This window comes from Excalfactoria chinensis, chromosome 13 (genome assembly GCF_039878825.1).
Source record: "Excalfactoria chinensis isolate bCotChi1 chromosome 13, bCotChi1.hap2, whole genome shotgun sequence".
In the NCBI taxonomy this organism is placed as follows: Eukaryota; Metazoa; Chordata; class Aves; order Galliformes; family Phasianidae; genus Excalfactoria; species Excalfactoria chinensis.
The window spans coordinates 4461880-4485827 of record NC_092837.1 but is presented as its reverse complement, the minus strand read 5'-3'; the positions used below and the strand labels follow the sequence as shown (position 1 = coordinate 4485827).

The 23948-nt window shown below is 40.4% G+C and overlaps 1 protein-coding gene across 5 annotated transcripts; it reads left to right on the top strand.

The window, feature by feature from the left end:
- The first annotated feature begins 195 nt into the window (after positions 1 to 195).
- Positions 196 to 23888, top strand: MAPK9 (mitogen-activated protein kinase 9). Of its 5 annotated transcripts, none has more exons than XM_072348695.1 (12): positions 196 to 330; positions 3885 to 4059; positions 8074 to 8203; positions 9313 to 9371; positions 9829 to 9967; positions 11509 to 11674; positions 12613 to 12684; positions 16509 to 16691; positions 17655 to 17779; positions 18275 to 18338; positions 18810 to 18881; positions 19527 to 23888. In XM_072348695.1, exons 2-12 carry the CDS (start codon positions 3938 to 3940, stop codon positions 19541 to 19543), a joined length of 1149 nt encoding a protein of 382 aa, XP_072204796.1. In that variant the 5' UTR covers positions 196 to 330; positions 3885 to 3937; the 3' UTR covers positions 19544 to 23888. The 5 variants fall into 5 exon arrangements, with proteins under 5 accessions (XP_072204796.1, XP_072204793.1, XP_072204792.1 ...); XM_072348692.1 differs by lacking the exon at positions 12613 to 12684 and adding an exon at positions 12933 to 13004 and having other exon boundaries at positions 197 to 330; positions 19532 to 23297; XM_072348691.1 differs by having other exon boundaries at positions 197 to 330; positions 19532 to 23297.
- Positions 23889 to 23948: the final 60 nt, after the last annotated feature.

The following is a 23948-nucleotide window of genomic DNA, read 5'->3' as shown; positions in this document are numbered from 1 at the left end:
ATCACGCCGGAGGGCAGAGATCGCGCCCGGATTGGTCCGGCCTCCCCGCTCCCACTGCGGTCCTTCCCCGCCGCCCTGCCTTATATAGCGCCAGGTCTGTCCCGCCCGCAGGCCGCCATTGGCTGAGCTTCGCGGTATGGGCTCGCGATTGGTCCGAGTTGCTGCCCGTCAGCGCGCTCAGGCCTGGCGCGGCCTGCGCGGAGCACCGGGAGGCCATTGTGGCTGGGGCGGCCCTGCGTGCCGGAGGAGGTGGAGGCGGCGGCGGAGGTGGCTGCGCGGCTCGCGAGCGCCGCGCCCCGTCCCGCTGGAGCCTGACCGAGAGAGGAGACGGTGAGGGAGGCCGCGAGGAGGGCGTTGCGGGCGGCGGGGCCGGAGCCGGAGCTCCCCGAGCTGAGCCGAGCCCCCCCGGCCCTGTGCCGAGCGGACTCCCCGGCTCTTCCCGCGGGCCCCGTCCGCCGAGGCGCAGCCGGGGCTGGGCTGGGCTTCCCCGCGTGTCGCTGACCCGGGCCCGGCCCTCCGGAGCGGGGGAAGGAGGCGGAGGGGCCGAGCTGGGGGCTCCTTCCTTCTTTTCGGCCCTGCCGTGCCCCTCGCCTTTCCCGTGCCGCATCGCCGCCCCTGCCCGGCCGCGCCCGCGTCCTGCCCTCGGCGCCCCGTGCCGGCCCTGGCAGCGCTCGGTGCTCGCGGGGCGGGGGGCCGCGCTGTGCTCCTCCGCGACGGAAACCGCACGAGTGAAGGAATTCCGTCAGCGCGCTCGCTCGGCTCTACGGCTGCTCCGCGATTTCACAGCGGAATAATTGCACAGCACATACACGTTTGAACTTTTCCCCTCCGTCTCCTGGCCGAGGTGCACCCAGTGTTTGCTTTCAGCGTTTGTTTAGCAGCTAAATGACAGCGGGGCTGGTGGCTGTCGGTGAGGTCTGCTCACTCGTAGCTTCGGCCGGTTAAAGACAGAGGTGCTTCTCAGAGAACTGAGTGGGTAAAACCAGTGTTGGTTAATTTGCAGAGTACGTTTGTAAAGGTGAATATTCTGTGTGGTTTCCCTGTCTTTTCATACGCCGTGTGTATGTGGGTTCTTTCTGTCTACAGTGCAGTTTAGCCTGAAGTTCAGTTTCTTGATGTTCATCGTGATAACATTTCTGTATCCAAAACAGCAGAGGGAATGTTCCTCGCTGTTCCAACCTGTTTGCTTCAGAAGCTTTTGACGTGGAAAATATCCAGGGAATGGATCTGGTTAATAATAAGTTGCCATTTTAATAGGTGCCTTTTGCAGAGGTGACTGGTGCAGTCTGTACATACACTGTAGTGCGGTTGCTTCCAACCCCTAAATACTTCCTTACTGCAGTTCTGTGTGACAGCTATTACGTTCATTGGAGGTAGGTTTGCTGTGTCTCTTTTCCTGTTTTGGATTATTTTACTTTGCATGAACTGAGGCTGAAAACCACTTTTGTAAGCACTTGTGATCTTTATGCATAGAGTCAAACCAGCTTTTTGCTTTTTAGTTTTTCTGGTCGTATGAGCACGTTATTAAAACAGACGCAGAAACCTGCACCCCGTTTATCTGCCTCTCATGCGTGCTCCAAAATAGAACAATGATCTTGAAGCACTGTAATTGAGTGCCCTTATCGACGTGCAGAAGTATGTTTGCTGACTGTCCCATGAATGAATGACTTCCATGTTTGGCACTGCTGCAGCTGGGAAGCCATGAATGAAAATGTGCATTTCCGAAATGGAAGTGATGCCAACTTCTCCAAAGATTCCTTTATGGGAGATGTGTGGGATACATTGTGTACCTGCTAGGGGGAGCATTTTTCCCTGTTGAGCGATGGGTGATGTTCTTATTCAGTAGGTTTAGCTCCCAAATAGACACTGAGACTTAAATGATGTCAATACTTACAGTCTCGTGGCATTTAGTTTTACATTAGTGTGTATATCTGAAGTAACCTAAGTCCTAACCAAGCAGCGTGCAGCCATAGTCCAGGACTTGGGGGGGGCTTGGTGCTCAGCACAGTAAGCTCCAGAGGATGTCAGAATACATAGAGCTTGTGTGTTGTGATTCACAGATCCCTCTTTGGGTCTTGTCTAAAGAGCTTATCCTGGTCTTTAAACTGTTTTCAAGTGATGACTGTGTACAGATGAGATTTCTTACAGTGAGGGTTCTTTGGTTCAGGAGCACTTCCTTTTCCCTCTGCTTCTTTATCACTTACAGTGATATTCATTAACTCATGAAGGAGTATCAGCATAGATCCCACATAACTAATGAGCCTAATTTGATTTCCAGTGTAATCCACATGTTTTCCCCCTCTTTAAGCCCTTTTCAGAGAGAGAATTTTGGCCTTTTCCTCAGTCTTGTCTTTTCAGCTGTGTCTGTGTTCCAGCATTTGGAGATGTACAGAAAACACCAGGGCTGTTCAGGGGTTGTTAATCAAGGACTGTGGTGCCTCAGTGTCTATAGCTCTGGAATGATAAAAGACAGGAAGGAAGAGCGGGTTCATTCCTTACTGTCTAAATAGCTGCTAGAGATGACCAGGTTGAGTATTTACTTGAGAAAGGCCCATATTCTAATTCCTGAAGCTGCTAGAAGCTACTCATGTAGCCCTGTGCCCTTCCAAGATGTGCTTCTGGGTTGCTGCCGAGGCTCTTCTGCTTTGCATGGGCTCTCCAGTGTTCTGTAGGCTGGTGAAGAGGGAGAGAATAGCTGCTCTTTCTTTAGCTACAAATGATGTAGCACAGCTGGGTGGTTAGGCCAGCTGCTTATAGGGGAGGTGATCTGCTTTCATTTCCTGTTTCGGGGAACTCTTGGCTTTGCAGTTCAGTCTGGGCTGTAATGGCACTACCTATCACGATGCATGTGAAATTATGTGTGTCCACTACCTCAGTCTCAGGTGTAATTACCTACATCTAATTAATTACAGATTTTAGTGTAGCACCAACATCTAGAGAGGGAGAGCCCATAACTTCCGTAGGGAATCTTGTCTAGCACTACACCTCTTCTACCTTTGCAAAACAGGCTTTGTTTCTCCTTCTTCCCTTTCCTTCATATCTTCTAAAATGTCTAACCAGAATCTTTGTAGCTCATTGCTAATCACCACATCCATTGTGTTCATACATTATTTCATTCCTCCTTTCTTTGGTCTGTTGTGCACTTCCTCCTCTCGTCTGTTTCTCATAAGTAACCCAGTTAAGGAGATGTCCTTTCCCCATAGGCCTTGCTCCTTACTGCCCTCTGGACTCAGTCTTTCAGAAAGTCCAGTTGCAGCTTTGAGAGCAAGGCAGATGAGAGAGGCAAAACTGCAGCGTAACTTCCTGGATGGAATTGCTTTTTGCCTGCTTTTTGCTTTTGCCTTCATTAAAGGGGATTGTTAACATACAAACAAAACAGTCCTCAATCATCGTAATGCATTTGGGATTAAACTTATTGTTGCAACGTGGCTGGGTCTTTCAAACTGTAGTACCAGCTCTCTTAATACTTGAAGTACACTAACTGATGGCATGGATGTTAATGTGTATTAAAGACAGGAGGAAGGAGAGCGGGTGGTGATAGCAGTAACTCGGGGTTACAGAAGTTGGCTGAGTGCTGGAGTCTCCTACAAGGGGGAGAGTTGTTGCCTGAGGGTGTTGTTTGTTTTCCCAGTTGTTTACTTAGCTGCTTTTTGTTTGGGGCTTGGAACAAGATGTTTGCTTACAGCTGGGAAAGGTATGATTATTTGTTGTCTCATCTGCAGGGGCTTTTCATTAGCAGTAGTTGTAAGTGAAGCTGAAATAATGCTTATCTAATAGTATGCTATTAAAAAATTCATATGTGTTAAAATATGCATAATCTGTTTTCCATCTTGTCTGCCTCGAATTACTCAGATTGAACATTTGTTTTCTTTTTTTTCTTTAAGATCTTGAAGCCTGTACCAGGTCCTTGAGTGAGAAAACTACATGACACTACACCATGAGTGACAGTAAATGCGATAGTCAGTTTTACAGTGTTCAAGTTGCAGATTCAACATTCACTGTGCTAAAACGTTACCAGCAATTGAAGCCCATAGGATCGGGGGCACAGGGCATTGTTTGGTGAGTAATAAACATTTTGTTTAAACATAAAAAGCTCTAAATGCATAACAAAATATGAATGTGTTCTTGATAGGGGTTCCAGGATGTCCAATGTTATCAAAATCAATGAGCTTTGTCTCTTGCTATAGGGTTGTGATGGACTAAATAGTTACTAAAATACCTGCCTGCAGTAGTTCATGTGGGAAACTAGCTTTTGTTTTGATTTTAGGGGAAAAGTAATGTTTGGATAACATCATAAATGAAGAGGGTCAACACATTTCCTTCTCATTAACCACTTTATTTTTGTTTTAGTTCTCACCTTCCCTGCGTAGTTATGCTATTACAGTGTAAGGTACGACAATGAGATGGTGAGAGATTCTGAGTTTCACTCGTTTCTTCATCACGGCCCCCTTTTTTCCCCCCCTTTTATTCCCAATCACTCCTGTCCATTTCTAGGAGCCACCAATGCAGTGCCTTGCCTTTAAATGGCAGGACGAGGCAGATCAGTGTCATTGTCACTTCATGGATTAACCAGGAAGGGATGCTGTGAGGGGTTGGGCTGGCCGTCTCTTCCTTGCTGTGTCACCTCAGCTATGTGTCCAGCCTCATCTGGCCCAGGATGTGAGAGTCGTTAGTGTGATCCTGAACCTTAGTCTCTTGTATGGCACCACACCTCTGGGCCAGCTAAAGGTAAACAATTTCGAATGCTTTTTAGACTGCAGCAGTCTATTCTGCACCACTTACTGCCAGCCCTTGTTTTGTTGGGCAAAACTTATTGGGTAACAGCAGCACTTCTTATCGATGTGATTTTACAGTCCCATACGTGAGGGAACAAACAGATATACTTATTAAGTCTGTAATATCAGACTTAAGCAGAAATGCGCCGTGGGTTGCTTGTGCTTTAAACCCAGTCTGCTGTTTCTGTCTGCCTATAAATTCTGCAGAATAAGTGGGATGACTCATATTGAGAGCAACCCTTTATACAGCACCTGCCCATGGCTTTGTGACTTCTTTAAAACCTTCAAAAATGTTTTATACTTAGGAAAGAAGTGCTAACAGATGAAAATATAAGTGAGATAAGAGCACCATATTTCGTTCTTATTCAGTGGGTTAAGTGAGGGATGGGTAGGCGTGCTAGATCTCGGTACTGGTGTTTGGGTAAGCATTAGTGTGGTGCAAACATCTCTGGGTATAAATATTCTTAATGATATGCTGGTTCTAGATTGTATATAAGGATTAAGGGTGGTTGTAGTTGCTTCTTTCATTGGAAGCAGTGCATTTCTGAATGGCATGGCTTAAATGAGGCGTTGCTTCAAAACAGTTGGGGTAGTGCTAAGGTCAGCGTCCTGGGTGGAGAAAGGGATGATCTGATTTATTGACTTGTTTTGAGGAAACTTGATTTTTGGAACAACAGAATAAAACATTGCATAAATTCTTCATGTGAAACATCTGAACATTATGTCCAAGTTGAAGAAGGTGCAAAATCTAAATTTCTCTGTAAAAGTCCCTAAAATACCCAGGGGAAGTATGCAAAATGTAAGGGTACGTAGTGCAGAAATCTCACCATAGGATGAGTGCTATCCTGTCATTTTTGGCTAGGAAAATCTTGCTGTTATTTGTGAGTTGCGTAAATGAAATACAAAATGAGAACTCTAGAAAATGAAAAAGGAACTTGGTTGTTTTATGTAGAGCTTATTTGTGTATTTTATATACAAAGTGTGCTTCTGTACGTGACCTCTCACACTTAAGTTCTAGCATGCTCAAAACCTTAGAATCTATTTACGAATGAGTAACTGCTTGCACAAAATGATTTTGTTGAAAGAATTTTTGTTTTAGGCTTGATGCTGGTTTTTCCCTTCTTGCCCTGGATTTCAGATGTTTAAATAGTCAACCTGATTTTTCTGGCCCAACAAACTTATTCTGTCCTTCAAGAAAGCAAAACTGTGATCTTGGAAACTCATGTGAGTGTTTGTGCTGTCCATAACTTTTCCTACGGTTGCACTTGAAGAAAACAGTCAGGAGTTTGTTGCTGTTTGCAAACCCGTGTTTGGGCAGTGGGGAAAGAGTGAGTGAAGCAGAGCTGGTGAAGCAGGAATCCACAGCAGGAGCATGTTGCAGTTCAAGGCAAAAGTCCTTTGCCTACAGAACTGGAGCATGATTTCTCGCTGTAATTTAGGTCAAGATGTTTATAAGTTCATTGGGCACGTGGCATCTTTACTCCTATTATTAAAAGCTGGCTCAAGATGCAAACTTTTAAAAGTGCTCTGAAGACTTTACTAGAATTCCCTGTGATCAGATTGGTGTTGCTTTCGGGTGGGAGGAGAGTTGTGGAGGTTCTTCAGAGATACCAAATACAGCTTCTTTATGGAGACGCAATTTCAGTCACTGTCACGTGGATAAGGGGGAAAAAAAAGAAAGGTAGAGGTAAAGTTGTTTGTATGTGCTGGGATGGAATCGTGACACATACCTGGTTTTGCAGATTGCAATGGGATATCTTCCCTGAACTGTCTGTCCCACTGTTGCAGTGGGCTTGCTGCTCATGACTGGCTTGAGCAGCTGTTTATTGTGGACCCTGTTGGTTCCTGGTTGTTTGCTAACACCAGGGTGCTGTTAAAGCCATTAATACACATAAAATTGTACGTGAAATTTCTTCCTGATGAAATATTGGAAACACGAGCGCTTTCATCTTTCATGTCTGGGAGGAAAACAGTTTCTCACTGGTTCCCTTCCTCCCATTTTGTGTTTTGTTTTGCATAGTTAAGTGAAAAAGCTTTAAATCTGAGAGTGATCGTATCACTGAATAATAACTTGTGTGTGTCACAGAACCGAGTCGAAATGAAAACTAGCAAGCCCTTAGTGAAAGGTGATGACTCAAATGTGGGCATTGAACTGTGCCTCCCAGATAACAGCAACTTGTGTGCAAACCCTGCCAAATGCTGGTGGTACCTTTTCCAGTAGGGAAGGCAGTGATTTGATGTTGGTAAACTTCATACAATTCGAGTATTGCTGGTGGAGATGAGCTGCACCTCTTGTAAGAGTGTTGTAATACGGTGGTCCTTCACATCTGGTGCTGTCTGCGTCCTGCTGAGGCAGGGTGGGAGCTCACAAAGTGGAAGCTTTGGAAAAGACATGAGTGAGAATTCTTTCCTACTGAATGAAAGTAGCATTACATGGAAATAAGTTGGGAATCCTTATTTAAAGCTAGAGAGGTAATAGATTGGAACTCCTGTGTTGTTCCTAGTATGCATTTGCAGGTATTCTGTCAAATTCCCTGTGTGTTAATAATGAGGAATATTCCAACCTTAGTCCTGTTCTGGATATACATGTAATTTAGCCTTAGATTCTTACGGTTTTTAAAGTGTTTGCACCTGTGCCTTCAACTACAGAGGGAAAGAACAACTGGAAGAACTACCAAATTAATGGTCATTTTCATTTTTAAGCTGCTGCATTGCTCCCTATAATGTGTGAATCTTCCATGTTCATTTTTGTTCTTGCTGAAACCAGACAATTAATTTTCTGGGAAGCACTAAAATTGCTTTGAGTTGTGAACTATCCGCTTAGATGAGAGCACTGACGCCTGCAGGGCAGATCAGTTGTTGTGAATGTTCTTTAGGAAAGATCAACCAATACTGCAAATGTTAAATGAATGTCAGTCAGCAACAATGCCCAGAAAAGCTCCCAAGTGTACAGACTAAGCTGGAAATATACAGGCAGCTGAAATATTACTTAAAAACGTATTTTTAGATCTCCCAGTTTTGAACAGAAGTCTTAAGTCAGCAGATTCTGTCTTACTTGGGGGAGGGCACAGAAGGCTTTTCTTAAGAATGTTAGTGGCTTCTGTTCAGCCTGCCTTTGTTTTTTAAGGGATGCTCAGGTTCTTTTTTAATGTGTCTTTTTCTAAATGCAAAATGAAGCAGCTTAGTTGGTATTTATTTCCTCAAATCTTCATTTCTTTCCTTGTTCCCATCTCCCTCTTCCCCCTCCTCTCCCCAAAGCAGACTTCAACTTAAGCTGTTTGTCTTTGACAACTTGCAGTGCTGCGTTCGATACAGTCCTTGGAATAAACGTTGCTGTAAAGAAGTTGAGTCGTCCTTTTCAGAATCAAACCCACGCAAAGAGAGCTTACAGAGAGCTTGTTCTTTTAAAATGTGTCAATCACAAAAATGTAAGTCTGCCTTTGTGTTTCCCTTCTCTCATATCTAAAAAGCTCAAGATTTGCTTTCTTGCTAATGTTTAACCAAAGTAGCAGAAAAAAATGGTGAGAGAAACCAGAAAAATTTGCAGTGGGTTTTACAGTTGTTCCCAATGTGAGGTTCAGCTCTTGGGTGAGCTGTTTGGAGGATGAAGTGCCAGGAACAGGAGGCTCTTGTTGCAGCATGGCTATGGGTTTACCATCAGTGTGGACTTTAGAGATGGTTTTGCTGTGTTGCATCTGCCTGTTTACATCCAGCTGCAGCAAGGCTTGTTTGGCACTGGGTTTGTTGTGGGCTTGGCTCTTCTAGATGCTCTGTAGTTATATTTCCTGAGTTTATGCAAGATTTTTATTAAATATAATGTTCACCTGGTGGATTTGGAAGGTATATTGGTGCAGCTTGACCAATAAACACAATTGAAATGCCGACATACCATACATGCATACAAGGTCATCGAGCCTTCTACTTGATGTACTTGAACATGCAAGTACAAGAATATAAGGACCACAGTGTGTTGTATTGTGGTGCCAATATAAACTGGGAACAGTGCTGATTGTGGAAGTTTGTACTCGAGTGTCAAAGTTCCTGGAGTCAAATACCCTGAAATAAGCTTTTGGTGAAGTCCAGAAGTAGCAGAATAAAGGCAAGGTTGTAATTAAGGATGGCAACATAGTAATGGTAGCAGTTCTTTTAGAAATGGTATGTAACAATGTAAATTGAATGGAGTGTCATGGGGCACCTTTGCTCTTGTTTAGTTAAAATTTCTTGCCCAGTACGCATTTTAAAATAAGAGATTATTATTCATGTGGAGAAAAAGGAATGCATTTCAGGTACTGAAGAAGGATATGGGTGTCAAATAACATAGAGGGGGAAAAAAATGTGTGTCCTTAGTCCCTTCAGCACATGTGCTGCGGTTTTCAACTGTATTTGAGACAACAGTTCTTCAGTGTGAGTGAGTTAAGTGAAACCAAGTAATGTTAAATTGTGTTTAGTACTGGTGTGCATTTGGCTTTGAATAATAATTTCTGTAGTGATTGGATTTTTACTTGAATTAAAGCTGAAGCTTCTTTTCTCTTTATAGATAATTAGTTTATTAAATGTATTTACACCGCAGAAGTCACTGGAAGAATTTCAGGATGTGTAAGTAGTAGATTTTTGTTTTGATTTTCATGACAAATATTCAACTAAGCCATAGCAGTGTAGCTCTGCTATCTCACAGTCTTTGTGCTTAATGTAGAGGGTAACTAAAGACTAAGTCTGAGCTTTGGTCAGTCTTTCTTGGCTCTTGTGAAATAAATTGAGAAATAAAGTTGTTTTGCTACTAACATCAAATGGAAGTGGGAAGTAGTTATTTGCCTCCTATCCATTTGTTTATCTATCTATGATACTTTGCTGATTTCACCTGCATCTGCTTTGTATGTATTGTCTTCTTTTAAATGGGTCACTTTTGGATAATAACTTGACAGCCAGATATAATGTGGGTGGTGATTCCAGTGAATGACCCTAATTTTGAAATGGTGTTAATGAACGATGTTTCCTTTAAATCATAAGCGTTCTTATTGTTCTTATGGTTTATGAATGTTTTCTTCTGCTTCAGATATTTGGTTATGGAGCTGATGGATGCCAACTTGTGCCAAGTTATTCATATGGAATTGGATCACGAAAGAATGTCTTATCTCCTTTACCAGATGCTATGTGGTATCAAACATCTCCACTCAGCTGGTATCATCCACAGAGTAGGTAGTATTAGATCGTTACTGATATTCTTTATGAACACAGATGTTCTTATGAACCTGAGGGGTAGGCAGGGAACTGCTGTTCTGTATGTTTGTAGTACTTTAGTTCATACTGTGACTGTATGTGGAGGTTTTCAGATTTGAAGATGAAGACCAATATATTGTTAACAGATCTTAAAACAGATTAAATCAGTTCTGTGGATTTAAGTGATACCGAACTGATAAACTCATAAAATATGAGCAACTGTGTACCTTCCAAATTACTAAAGAACGAGTCTTTCAAATTTAATATTTGACTTGTACAAGTTATATTACCGAATGGTTGTTCGGAACTTTAAAGTCCTGAGCATACTTCATGCAGCTCTGATTCTGGTGTTCTGCAGCTGCTCTTTGTATTTTCCATGACCAGTCATTCTGCTTGACAGTCACGCTTGGTTTTTTTTGTTCCTTTCCTGTTCTATTTTTCCCCTATTTCATGGACACACCTTTTAAATCTCTTCTCCCTGGTAGCTGAAAAATGCAGTCAGCTTCTAGTCTAACGTGCTTTTTTTTCTTCACGTTCAATCCATAAACATAATGGAGAGCCTGTGTAAATTGCAACAAATCTTTGCCTTGCTGAAAAATCTACCGTTGTTTATAGTTAACGTGTAAGAGACAGGAGGGGAGGGCTGGAACTCCAGCTGGACTCCACCTGACTTGTTGGCTGTGATTTGGAGCTAAGGGGGAGACAAAATGTTTGCTGAGAAATTTGAGCCCGTTGGAGCTAACAGAGAAGCTGGACAGAACTGATGCTGGTCGGACGTGAAAATGGGACATTGGTGAAACCAAACTAACCAAACTGTGAATAGCTAAACAAAGGCAGGAAGTTTATTTAAATAGAGAGGCTAAAGTGGTTTGTGTTGGGTTAGTCTGGGACCAGAGGAAAAAGACCTGTCAAGACCTTGAGTGGAAACTCTGGATTAGATGAGAGACTGGATTTTGGAAAGAAGCCAGGCTAGGAAAGGGACAGAACTTGGATAGCTCAAAGGAATATGTCTGGGGATGACTTAAAAGGGTCTGTGACTAAACAGAGCTTGAAATAATGTATGTGACACCAACCTCTGTTATTAATAGATGAATATTGAAATCTGATATGCTTCACATGGCCCAGCATTATAATGAGATGAGATAACAAATTTCACTGCCAACTACTGTAAATAATTATTGAGTTATTTCAAGAGAAAAGTCTGTGTGGAAGATTAGAAACTGCAAGCAAGCTGATTCAGTGCCATTCTGCAAAAAATTGTTGCTTTCCTATTTGCATGTTCCTGCCTCTCTTAAGAAAAGGAAGTTCTGCACCTGAAAGCATAATTCATGTGGTTGAAACTACGTCAATTACTTAAGCAGAGTCAAAATATGCATCTGTAATTCAAATTCTTATGAATGCAAACGAATGTAAAAGTGCTGTTATGGGGTGAGCTGGTGGTGTTACTGACTTCAGAGGGGGGGGGTGTATCATTCAGTATATAGATCCTTCCTTAACTGCAATAATTTCTTATTAGGATTTGAAACCCAGCAACATAGTAGTAAAATCAGATTGTACACTCAAAATCCTTGATTTTGGACTGGCAAGAACAGCGTGTACTAATTTTATGATGACTCCATATGTAGTAACACGATATTACAGAGCGCCAGAGGTTATCCTTGGAATGGGATATAAAGAGAATGGTAAGTTACTGGAGTGATGCTTTAAATTGTTTGTCTAAAGCATATGTGTCTCCAAACATAATAGCTTTAAAAGGCTGGGACAGAGCTAACTTCCCTCTGCTGTGTCTATTTTTAATGCTAATCGTGTTACTGGAGATTATTAAGACATAAAAATAAAATGTACAATAAATATTTTGTGGAGAATTAGAGTTTTCTACCGTATTCATATCTCTATTTAGCATGTACTGTTCCTGCTTCCCTGCTGTCTTACCTTTCCCTTTGTTGTCCTCTTGCTGTTTTCTTTATCCTACCAATCTATGATGTTTTAGAAAACCAACTAACCGATGATCAGTGTGTAAAATAATAAACCTTTTTATCATTGTGATTTTTACTGTGAAGCATATTCTAAGTCTGTCCCCCCCAGTGTCTGTGATGACTTCATTAAAAATCTATTCCAGATTCTCCCATAAACCATGTAGTTTATTCCCCTAAATCTATATAAATAGCACTTAAAGAGGCTGGGTGTTGTACTATATTTACAAAGGCTTTAATATATTGAACATTCAGCCAACAAAACTACTGGCAAGGAAACTGTCCTTGACCCACATTACTGTTTTGCTTGCTGGTATTTACTGGCTGTGAAGTAACATTCTGCCTCCTCTGGTCTTCTAACCTAGTACATCTTTTCGGTTATTCACTGGGGCTTGGGGATACTTGAGCTGTGTGATACAAAGGAATCACAGGACCTTGCTGAGCCTCTGAAAACTTTACACTGATGCATGTGGCACTTGTTCTACTGCAAGTGCTCACGTGGATGAGAACATCTGTGGAGGCAGTTCTGGATGGGACAAAAATACTTATCTGCACGACTATAAATAAAAAGTGTGAATTTACAAATAATTGCGATACTTAAAAAACCTCTTTAATCTTTTGTCCTTGTTACACCTAACATATGATAGTGGATATCTGGTCTGTTGGGTGCATTATGGCAGAAATGGTCCTCCATAAAGTCCTGTTCCCAGGAAGAGATTGTATCCTTCTGCACGGTCGTTTCAGAAGTGTAAATGCTGATAATATTTTACAAAGTGCTGAAAACAAAATGTAGCAACAGTTTAATTAGTTGGCGTTGAAATGATTGAAGATTCTTGTTAGCAGTTCGGTTTTCCACATTGTTGTGTTTTACCGTAGATGCTAGATGTCTTCATTTTGTTTGTTTGTTTGTTTTCCTCACTTTTGTTCATGATACTTCATAATTTGATCATTTCATTTTTACTTTCAGTTGATATCTGGTCAGTTGGTTGCATCATGGGAGAATTGGTGAAAGGTTGTGTGATATTCCAAGGCACTGATCGTATCCTTCCCTAGTCATCCTTGAACCACTTCCACCAGGAACATACTTTGATCTGTATAAAAGCATAAAGCACTGTTTTCAACCGTGTTTTAGTAGATCTGCTGTAAGCTACGAAATTAGTGTCATTGACCAAATTGTTGAGCTTTCTATTTTATTTTCTTAGCAGGCTATATTTACTGTAATCTGTACTGACTGAATCTGTAGAATTTATATTAACAGCTTAAGCTTTTCTATCTTAAATAGAATGCTGGTAGGTTAAGGAAAAAAAGAAAGTATTACCTGTTTTTTCTTACTGTTGTTCTTAGTAGATAAGTGTTAGAAGCAGAAATCTACTAAGTTAGCTTTTACTGTGCATGGGTTTGGCTTCCTATTTGGTTCAACTTATTTTTTAATGTACGAGTTTTTTCAGTTTCAACCAGGTTTTTTTTCTCACTCATTAGGATGCTGCTGTCCAGTGAGTGCTAACTGCAAGCACACTGCATGAAATCTCTTTTTCTTACTATTATTATTATTTAATAGAAAAACAATTTCTTAAAATTTTTGTTATCATTTTATGAAATCTTTATTTTGGACTTTTTCTATAAGATTATCCTTCTTTCCCTTTTACCTTCAGTATTTTTGACTCAAGCTCGTCTTCACAGAGTTGTATTTTGTTACGTGATAGAAACTGTGAGCACCTTTCTGTATTAGAAGTAAAAATCTTTATGCCCTCGTGCCCTTAGACTTGGGAAATCTCAACAGCGTATTACTGGGTCAGAGAGAAGCATTTGTACTTTGTGAGGTGGATAAAAATGATCATTTAATCAAATACATATTCTTCAAATAATTGTATGTGTTTAAAAACATTTCCTAGAAAAAGGAATGAAAACAGTGGACTCATTATCAAGCTCCAGTTAAAGGAAAACTTGGCTTTTAAACCAATTTAATCCTTTATAAAAAATAGTCTTGCATAGTGTTCCAGGGTAAGATATTCCAAATCGGTCAGTAAGTAAATAGAATGCAGAAGATACAATTAAACTGGGCTGTAAGGCACGAAAACCAAAGGACATGTGGACCAAGCTTTTGAAATAATATGTTGTATAGTATTTCTGCTTGTCAGCAAGGAGAAGCTGGGTCCACCACTTACAATACCAAGTATGTGTTGCTATGATCTTTTCATAGCTATATGTCTTGTAGAGGCTATTTTAAATTCAAAGTTTCATGACACTAATTAATCTTCAGCAGTTGATCGTTTATCAGTTAGTTGCATAAATGATTGTTAAATAAGTCTGTTTTCTACCTTTCTTCCTTTCTATATTGTTTTACCTTTTAAAGCCTTCAGACCAACCTAACACAATTCTTCATATATGTTACGTGTCCTTCATCTGCATGTCAGCATGGGCTGTTTTGGTTTGTTCATGAAAAAGGAGGGAAATTTTGTCTGTACTCACTGAATATGCAAGTTACCATTAGTAGCTCGCTGGAGGTCGCTGAAGCTCCACCAATCCACATTTCAAAGAGTCTGCCCCTCTATCTTATCAAAATGCATAGCTGTGCTTAGGGTGTCTTCCTTCTGAGTCTTTCAGTTCTCTTTAATGTGAGATACTGACAGATAAGTCATGTTGGCTTATGCAGTTATCAGTCTGGTCTGGAATAATTGTCATTTTCTTCTAGCTGCAGCCACAAGTCTGTTTTGACTACAGGGTTAAGGGGGATGGATGCTGTTACACACGGCCTTGGGATTTTTCATTTTTTAATTAAGTTTTGATACGTCTTAGTGTTCTGGTATTTTGATCAGGGAACCAAGCCTAATGATGTGCCTGTGGTTGTCTTCAGGAGAAACTGCTCTCTGATCCAATTGTTTGTACGTTGCTGTATGGTCAGCAGGGATTTCTTGGAGTGTTGCAACAGAGCCCTGCTTGGGCTGAGATGCTCCACACCATCAGGGTGGAGGATGGGCTGAACCTGCTCCTGGCCATAGCCTGAGCTGAGAAGCTGGCAGTTGCTGTTGCACTAGAGATGAAAAACGTAGAAAAAACACCCAGCGTAGATACTGGAGATGAAGTAATGGAAAGCCTAGAGGCACCAGAGAATGTTTTCAGTGCTCTTCTGTGCAGGAGGTAAAGGAAACTGCCTGCCTGATGGAAAAAGCATGAGAGCATAGTCATGATTTCTTGGGAAAAGTCGTGCTTTATTATTAATTGATTATAATAAGGACTCTGTTTTCAACATTTTCTCCCAGAGTCTCACAAAGCAGACAGACACTCTGCTATGCACTGAACGGTTCTGGGTTACTTTTGAGCTTGGGGTCACTAGTCGAACAGAAAGGGTAATTTTGTCTGCAGACTGCAAGGTTATTGGAGGGACGCTGCCTGCTTTGCATTAGCATTAAGGTTTTCTCCTGATTGAGTTTCTGATTATGGGCATAGCTTATTTCATATCCAACCTATGTTGGGGAAAATATTTTTTCAGTTTTTTTTCCACACATTTTCATTACTGGAGCAGAGTAGATCCCCCACCCCAAACCACCATAGAATGCCCTTGAATTTGGCTAGCTGCCACTCTAATCATCAACCCCTTCTTGAATCTGGATTGGTGGACTTCTTGCACAAATTACTTTTCCAACAAAATTTCCTGGCGTGTGTCAAAACTCGCTTTGTATGTGCTCTGTTTCAGCATGAGAGTTAATAATACTGACTTCTTAATTCTTATTTTAATATTGTGTTTCCATTGGAATGTATTGAATAAGCAGATACCGTTTTCAATCTTTGCATCTTTAGCGGGAAGCGTATTTCTGGATGTATTTTTGGCATGCTAACAAAAGTAAGTGCTTCTTAAACTGTAGTGTGTGTTAACTACAATTCAAAGTGCAATAGATGTGTCTTGTTAAGAAACTGGTATAAGAATCAGTAGTTTGAAAGAAAAGATTCTGAGTTCAGATATGTTCGCAGGGTTTGTGGTTAGACTGCTAGAACTGCACATTCCTTATCAGGAAAAATGGGAATTGCTGATCTGAGTAAACTTACTGTATTAGCACTGTCGATACTGTAGAAATATGTAAAAGAAATACCACATATGATGTATTCTTTTATGTATTTTTCCCTACCATCAAAAATCTTCCATGTGGTAGTTAGGTGTACGTCAGGTCATTCACCAGCAGCCTTTATGTTTCTTTCGGTCCCCCTAGTTGTTATGCTATGGGTGTAATTACAGAACGAAGCTTCATTTCAACTCTTCACAAGCCATGTTTTCAAAACTGGCCAGTAGGTACCAATTCACTGAAGATATTTAAGCCTGATGAGTTGTGCACCATTTCTGGTCTGTTCCTATCCTACAAAACTGACGTTTTAGATTTTTGCCAGCGTAGCTTTTTGCACAGCAGTTCTAGAATGTTGTTGATGTTAGATTGCAGTTCTTGTTTTATTATTAGTTCAGGCTTTCAGCTTTTCAGATTTCTGCAAGTGATGTTTTTGTGTAGCGCAGACTTCAAATTCTGCAGCTGATTTTCCTAAAGATGTGGTGCAGATATTGATCAATGGAATAAAGTAATTGAACAACTAGGAACGCCCTCAGCAGAATTCATGAAGAAACTACAGCCTACAGTGAGGAATTATGTAGAAAACAGGCCAAAATATCCAGGTATTAAATTTGAAGAGCTCTTCCCAGACTGGATATTTCCATCAGAATCTGACCGTGACAAGTTAAAAAGTAAGACAGATTTTTTTCTTCTTCTTCTGAAGGTGTTAATTTAAAATGTTTGCAATGCATTGAATTAAACAAACCAACAACTAATATGGAATATCTGTATTGCGGTGGGTGTTGACATAAGTTCCGTGCCTGCTGTTTTTTTTTCACATATGACAGATTCTGATTTTTTAATGTTAGCTCAGAAATACGGAGATATTTCACTGTTCTCTTTAATTCACTTCATTTGAATATGTTGGATAATGTTTGTGGCTGAAATGCGCCCAAAAGTAGCTCTCGTTAAAGTTATTTATGTTTCTCTGGTTCATATGGGGCTGTAATTCATGTCAGTTATACCTGCGCTTTAGATAAATGACCAAGAAGTTGTAAAAATTGGTCCTATGGACAGACATAAGGTTTTATACAAAATAGGCCACAGCAAGTTATTTTAGTATACAGCATTTGTAGTTCAGACAAAAGCCTGCCGGTCAAATGGCACTGTGACAGCATTTAGCCATTTACTATGCACTTCAAAATGGGGCTTATGAGCAATAGTTGATGACAAACTGTGACCTATGCAGCAACGTAACTGTTCAAAATTGAGATTGGTTTATGTCAGCTGCAGGGTTTATGTTTTGGGTTACAGTAAAATAACGTTGACGTTAGAGGACTGTGACCTCCTTTTGAAGGAAATCTGCAGCAGTGTAGGAGAGCTGCCATCACTGTGCCTGTCTTGGCAGTGCAGCCAAATGCTGCTGGGTATTGAGCGAGACGTGCAGCTCCAGTCCTACACTGCTGACTTAAAAACAGTGCTCAGTGAGACCCATTTAACTCCATGGGATTAGAAGTTAAGTATTTGCGTGTCACCAACAAATGGAACTTGTTGGGAGGCATAGAAGCTTAAGAGATCTGTTTGTGTATGCTTTGTCAGATGTTTAAAATCTACAGCTCCTTATGTGCGTGTTCTTTTTCATTTTTACTTTCTAGCCAGTCAAGCTAGAGATTTATTATCCAAAATGCTTGTAGTAGATCCAGACAAGAGAATTTCCGTTGATGAGGCCTTACGTCACCCTTATATTACTGTCTGGTATGATCCAGCTGAAGCAGAAGCTGTAAGTTTGCATTTAAAATAAATTTTAAGATTTTAAGACCAACAGTTTTAAAGAATAACTTTAGTTTGGATCCAAGTGTGTGCTGTGGACTCGTGTTTTGGTTAGTGAGAGATGCACATAAGCATTCAGGTTAATGTTTGAGGTGGAACCGCCTGAAGAGCTGTCACTGGAGTGGAACTGATGCAGTTTTGAAAGTGATTATTGGTAGCTCCCTTTGTGGAAAGTGTTGCCTGCAGGGTGGTGATGTGCTGTATTTGGGGTAGTGGGCTTCATCTGAGGCCCCGCCAAACCTTACAAAAGTTCATTTTTAGTTGTTACTTTTAAGCAGCATTTTGGTGGGAGGAAGAACCTAAAGCCTGGTGATGTGAAATGAATGTAAACTGGAGATGTAGGGAATAGACTGCCAGAGGGAGGTAACAGTTGGCTGAGAAAGCCATCATTTTTAGTTTTGCCTGCAACGTAACAGGTAACATGTAGACTTGATTTTCTTTGTAGCCTCCACCTCAAATTTACGATGCACAACTGGAAGAGAGAGAACATGCAATTGAAGAATGGAAAGGTAAAAAGGGAGCATGAGCAATGACGTAACTTGTACTGTGAGCTGTGTGTTCGCGCATGTGCTGGATCGTGTAACTGACTGGATCCTGTTCCAAATGTGCAGTACTGCTTATGGTGATGTGAAAATAAATTGATAATGGAAAAATGTTCTGTTTGGAGGAAATATGTACACATGTATGCATGCTCTGCACTAGTAAATCCTTTCCTCTAGAAGAGTTGAGGGTGAGCCATCCTGCGTGTACCATACCATAGAGAACTGAACTGAAGTAATGGAGCTTTGTTACATTTAGAAGTCTGTGATATTTTATTCAGGTGCTGTGTCCTAAATCTGTTCTGACCCATACAGTGGTACTTACAGACGGACCTGTCACTATTTAATTGTACCGTTACACACTAATAAATAGAGCTTAAATCCCTTGTGATCTTAACGATGTTTTTTCTGTCTCTTCTCTTATTCCTCCTACCTTATAAGAATTAATATACAAAGAAGTAATGGATTGGGAAGAAAGAAGCAAGAATGGTGTGGTAAAAGATCAGCCCTCAGGTTAGTCATCGTTTCAGTAGTTCTTCTATAATGTTATGCTGCATAGAGTGATCTGTTGGACTAAAAGGAATGAAAAATGTCCTACTCAGTACAGGTAGGTGAAAGTTCTGTTACAGACAAAGATTCTGGTCAGCCTTTGGAGATCCGTGGGCAGTAATTTTTCATTGTTATGAAATGAGTTGTATGAAAACAAGTCTTAAGTTCTGGATATCCAAAACACTGAACTGTCTTCTCCGCAGAAGGCTCCTTCATCAGCTGAAACCATTGATGCCATGTTACATCAGCTGTTGTGCAGATGTATTTTATGCTGAATGCTTTTTCTTGGCTTTGAATGAATGTGTACCTTTCATGCACATTCAAACATTATTAGAGCTTTTTATTTTAAGAAAGCTAACAGCATGAATTATTTTTGCCTTTAGTCGAATCCTTGATGTTTGCTGCTTTTCTTTTGGTTCAACAATTGGAATGTTGTGTTGCAGGTTTTAAGTGTTAGGAAGCTTAATGAATGCAATTCTACTGTTTAATGATTTGTCTGTTTTCTGAGTATTTCTCTGAGGAAAATGATGTGCTCAGAACGTAGAAGTGTGGTTATTTGTGCTTGCCATATTGTCTTGCCTCAGATTTTATTATGTTTGGTTTACTTAGCACAGATGCAGCAGTGAATAGCAACACCAGTCCTTCCCAGTCATCATCTATCAATGACATTTCATCCATGTCAACAGAGCAAACATTGGCTTCAGATACAGACAGCAGCCTCGATGCCTTGACAGGACCCCTTGAAGGATGCCGATGATCAGCCAGGATTGCAGACTTATCTTTGGAAAAGAACTTTTGCTTCCATTGGGCCTGAATTGCTTGTAAGTTAATGGAACAAAGTAGAAAAACTCCATGTTCTGCATGTTCTGCTAAAGTAATGCCTGTTTTTATGTTTACTCAGTTGTTATGGAACTGCCTGCTTAATGTTGTAGAATGAAAGCAAATCAATGTCTAAGGAGCAAAAAAAAACAAAAAAAGTTTAGACACTATTACAGGCTTTTCTTTGTTTCAGCCTATTTCAGGTGAGCAGTTATAATAGACTTCTAGCCAATTACTTCTCTTGAGTGAGTTCATGCATCTTCAGTCCTAACTGGCAGGCTTTTGTGACATCAATGGTTGTTTACATTTTAGTACAGTATTGCTCATTTGTAAGTTTTTTGAATGTACAGTGTCTATGAAGTTTGTTTTGGTGTGTGACTATGGCAGTGTGCATTATTTAACAACCGGAGTGTTGTGTGTAAGTGTTAACTCGCATGTTGAACACTCTCAGTCCTGTGTTTAAAGGGCAGTTACTTTTCCATATAGCACTTTTGTGAGCCCTTTCCATCTTCACTTCCCAATGGTTCTATCTTCTTGTAGAAGAGGAGAACACAGTGTTCAAAGAGTATAGCCATACCCTCGTATTTCATCAATGAATATCTGACTCTTTTCTAGTTATTTGAATGTGGATGGAAGATACAGTAGCTTAGTTCAATCTTAAAGAAGGATGGATGACTTTTTGTGAAGCTGTGCCTGTTTAAAAGAGGGCAGAGTGCTAAACTGTTTTGTATTTTTTTAGCTCGTGATCCTTTAACTGAAACAGAAAAGGAAATTACATACGTGATGCTCTTCATTCAGTGACAGGTGAATTGGAGAGACTTGCAGTCTAAGTGGCCTGAAAAAGAGCTGCATGAACATTTTCCATTTTTTTAAATGGGTCCATTCTATTTAGTGAGTAATTAAAAAAAACCAAAAATATAGTAGCTTTGAGTCATTTGTCAATTAATTATTTACTGAACAGAACTTAGCTGTAGTTCCAAATTAAGAAATCCTCTCTATTTTTACTGGGAGAGGAAAACATAATATATTTAATACGTACGTTTTCTAAATGCAGTGTCAGAGGAGAGGAGATTCTTTCTGTTTCAACACACGCTTCTCAATGCAGTTTTTAGGGCTGTGAAACACAAACACCAGCTGCGCAATCTGTTACATCCTTAGAAGATGTTTGTGGTGGAGTAGGGCTTAAATCACCAGGAGCTGCACACCTGTGAATGTGTGCGCATCCCTTCAGAGCAGCACGCAGCTGTGGGAACTTGTGCTAAAGGATCTCGTGTGTGGGAGCGTTTGAGATAAACCTGTATGACTGTGACAGCAACGGAGTTGTGCAAGGCAAGGTAAAACACCACTTTCTTGAAGGCAATGTATTCAGCTGATGATCCAGATAGTGCTGACTTGAATATATGCAGAGAACTTACAGAATGTGCTGGTGCAGCTAGCTGCATTACGGAGATGTGGAGTACACTCCTATAGAAGAGAACTGACCCTTGTTTCTGACCTTAAGATTTGAAAGCAGCAGTTTTATCTAATGCAAGCATTGCTTTCATGCTACAAACTGTGCCCATGTGGTTTTAAATAGCTTAATTTGGTGTAGCAAAATTACTGAGATTTTGCTATCCCAGAGAAGAAAAATGCAATGCAGTGCTATTATGTTAACTTCAGAATGTTCATCGGGAATTATGACTTCTTTTTCTAAAGAAATCTCGACTTGTAGGACATTGAGGGCTTGGGTTTTTAGCTGTTTGGTCTAAAAGCTGTTTCTTTGGATACTGACAGTATATATGTTTAGTGCATTTTTGTCACTGGCAAAAAAAAATGATCTGAAATAGCTATTACTGTATAGCCATGCAGTACAGGTTGCTGTTCTTTTGTATTTTTTTAATCACTGTTATATGTGTAAGTTAAAATTATTAAAGACACCTATTCAAAATTGCCATTAGTGATTTCAGGCTAGCTGTGGTTTTGTTCCCTTTCTCTTCGGCCCATCAAAAGCTGCAACCACTATGGAATGAAACTAAAAACAAGCAAAAAAACACAACCCAAAGCAACAGAGAAACTAACAGTTGGATTTCAGAAGTTAGCTGTGCTTTACTGATTGTCTCTAATAATGTTTTCAGAAGTTACCAGTGACATAATAGTGTTAAGCCAGTACTTCTTTATAAAGGGGTGGCTTTCCTGACAAGTTTAGCACACAGAAATAGCGTCCTCTGAACAATCTCACACTGGTCGTCCATAGATTCTGCCTTCCTTTTTTAGAAGGCTGTCTGAAGTCTTTGAAGAGTGGTAGAATACAGCATTGTATACATTTCATGTTACGCTTGACGAAAAAGCTTTTTTGTCTGTATGAACACAAGGGACAAAGATCTCCAGCAGTTCATTAATCTCCTGCTGAAACAGCTGCAGAGCAAATCTGTCCCATTTACCTGCCTGGTAACTGACTACGGCTCTTCCTACTTTACGCCAGAGCCCTCTGTAGAAGTCACTGCTGTGCATTTTGGTATTCTTGATTCACTATGGCAGTAATCTTCTGGACTTTATTATTCAAGATTTATTTTTAGCGTTTCCAACTGAAGTTGCACTGTGCTGCATTCATCATTTTAACCTTTACTGTTTCAGAAGGTTTAATGCAACAAAGAATTTTTCGTGTCGTTTAGGTACCCGATGGCCTCCAGGTCTCTTCCAACCCCAAATACTCTGTCATTCGAGTAGCTTTTTAATGGTGTTTCTTGGTTTTGAACACAGAACTGCCCTATCTGCATGATGTGAACTGATATCTGACCTTCTCCTGCTATATACTGTTATCTCACACATTGCTTTGAACAAAATAAGCCCTGAGATTGAGCTTCCTTGTGAATCTTCCTGTAGGAAAAGCCTTTCCATACCTTATGTTCTTAATGGCTTCTCGCTGCCACATACTTCAAAGCTTCTAAATTCTACCAAAATATCATTGCCTATGGAGTGTGCATGAGATTACAAGTCTGTGAGTACTGTGGATTTTGATTTCGGTGTAATTGAAAACAAGCAGCTCAGAACCTGAATAAACATCCAGTTCTCAGAGAAGGCAGATAAGCAGATTATATTCAGCAAAACACATGCAGAATAGATGCATGATGAAGTTCCCGTGCTGTTCCAGTGTGCACATAGAGACTGTACATGCACTGCATGCAAGCTTTACATGTGGTTGTGTTCCTGGCTGTGGGTTAAGTTCAGTCCCATGTCTGTGTAAGGGTTGTGGATGCTGTGAGATCCCATCGCTGGTGGAAAACCAAATGCCCATGTAACTTCACAGGGGTTTGAAAGTATAGAGAGTTTGGTGTGCAATATAATCACTTTTATTCCTAATACTAAAATCATGTATGTAAAGTGATGCGATTGACCTTATTTTTTTGCACTTTGGCATTTATAAATATTTATGTGTATTTAAAGATTAAGAATGTGTGTATACATATGCGTATATATAATAGAAACCTGCTCAGTTTTGTAAACACGAATGTTACCTTTCTGTATGAGAGACTTTGTTTAGTGTTAACACTACTGCAGTGAACAATAAGCAATTTATGAACTACAACTGAAAATAAGTGGTGGTCAACATAGATGCAATCTGTAATCTTAACTGCTCACCTGAAGAGAAAAAAAAAAGAGTATCTATGGCTCTATGGCTGTTAATCAGATTCTTTACCAGAAACCTTGATAGATGTATGAACACTGAGTAGCTGACTGGCATTGCAGAAATGGAGTATATTTTAAAGGTTTATCTGTGCTCATATCATTGTTCCTCAATAAAACCCCAAACCAAACAAACCCCAAAACCCTTAGAAAGAGAACCCTGGCATTTTGAAACCTGTAAGTGCGCTTTGAGGAAATGGTATGGTATGACGAGTTGCATTTGTTTTAATTGAAAATGCCAAAAACACAAGAGGGCTTTGTCTGCACAGAGCACACACAACAAGCAAGTCCGCCTGGAACCAGTGTTTGCAAACAGCTTTTGGGGCTTTGTGTCCTTTCCTGAAAGGGTTTGCATCATCAAAATAATGAAAATGAAACCCAACCTAAACTCATAATTAACTGATTTGTTGGTAGTTTCAAAGCCTGTTCAGGACCTGAGGGCTTTTGTCGCTTTAAGTCCTAACAGAATATATATATATATGTTTATTCAAAATTAAGTGGAAGGGGGAAAAAAAAAAAGTAATACCAAATGTTTTATTTTTCTGTCCT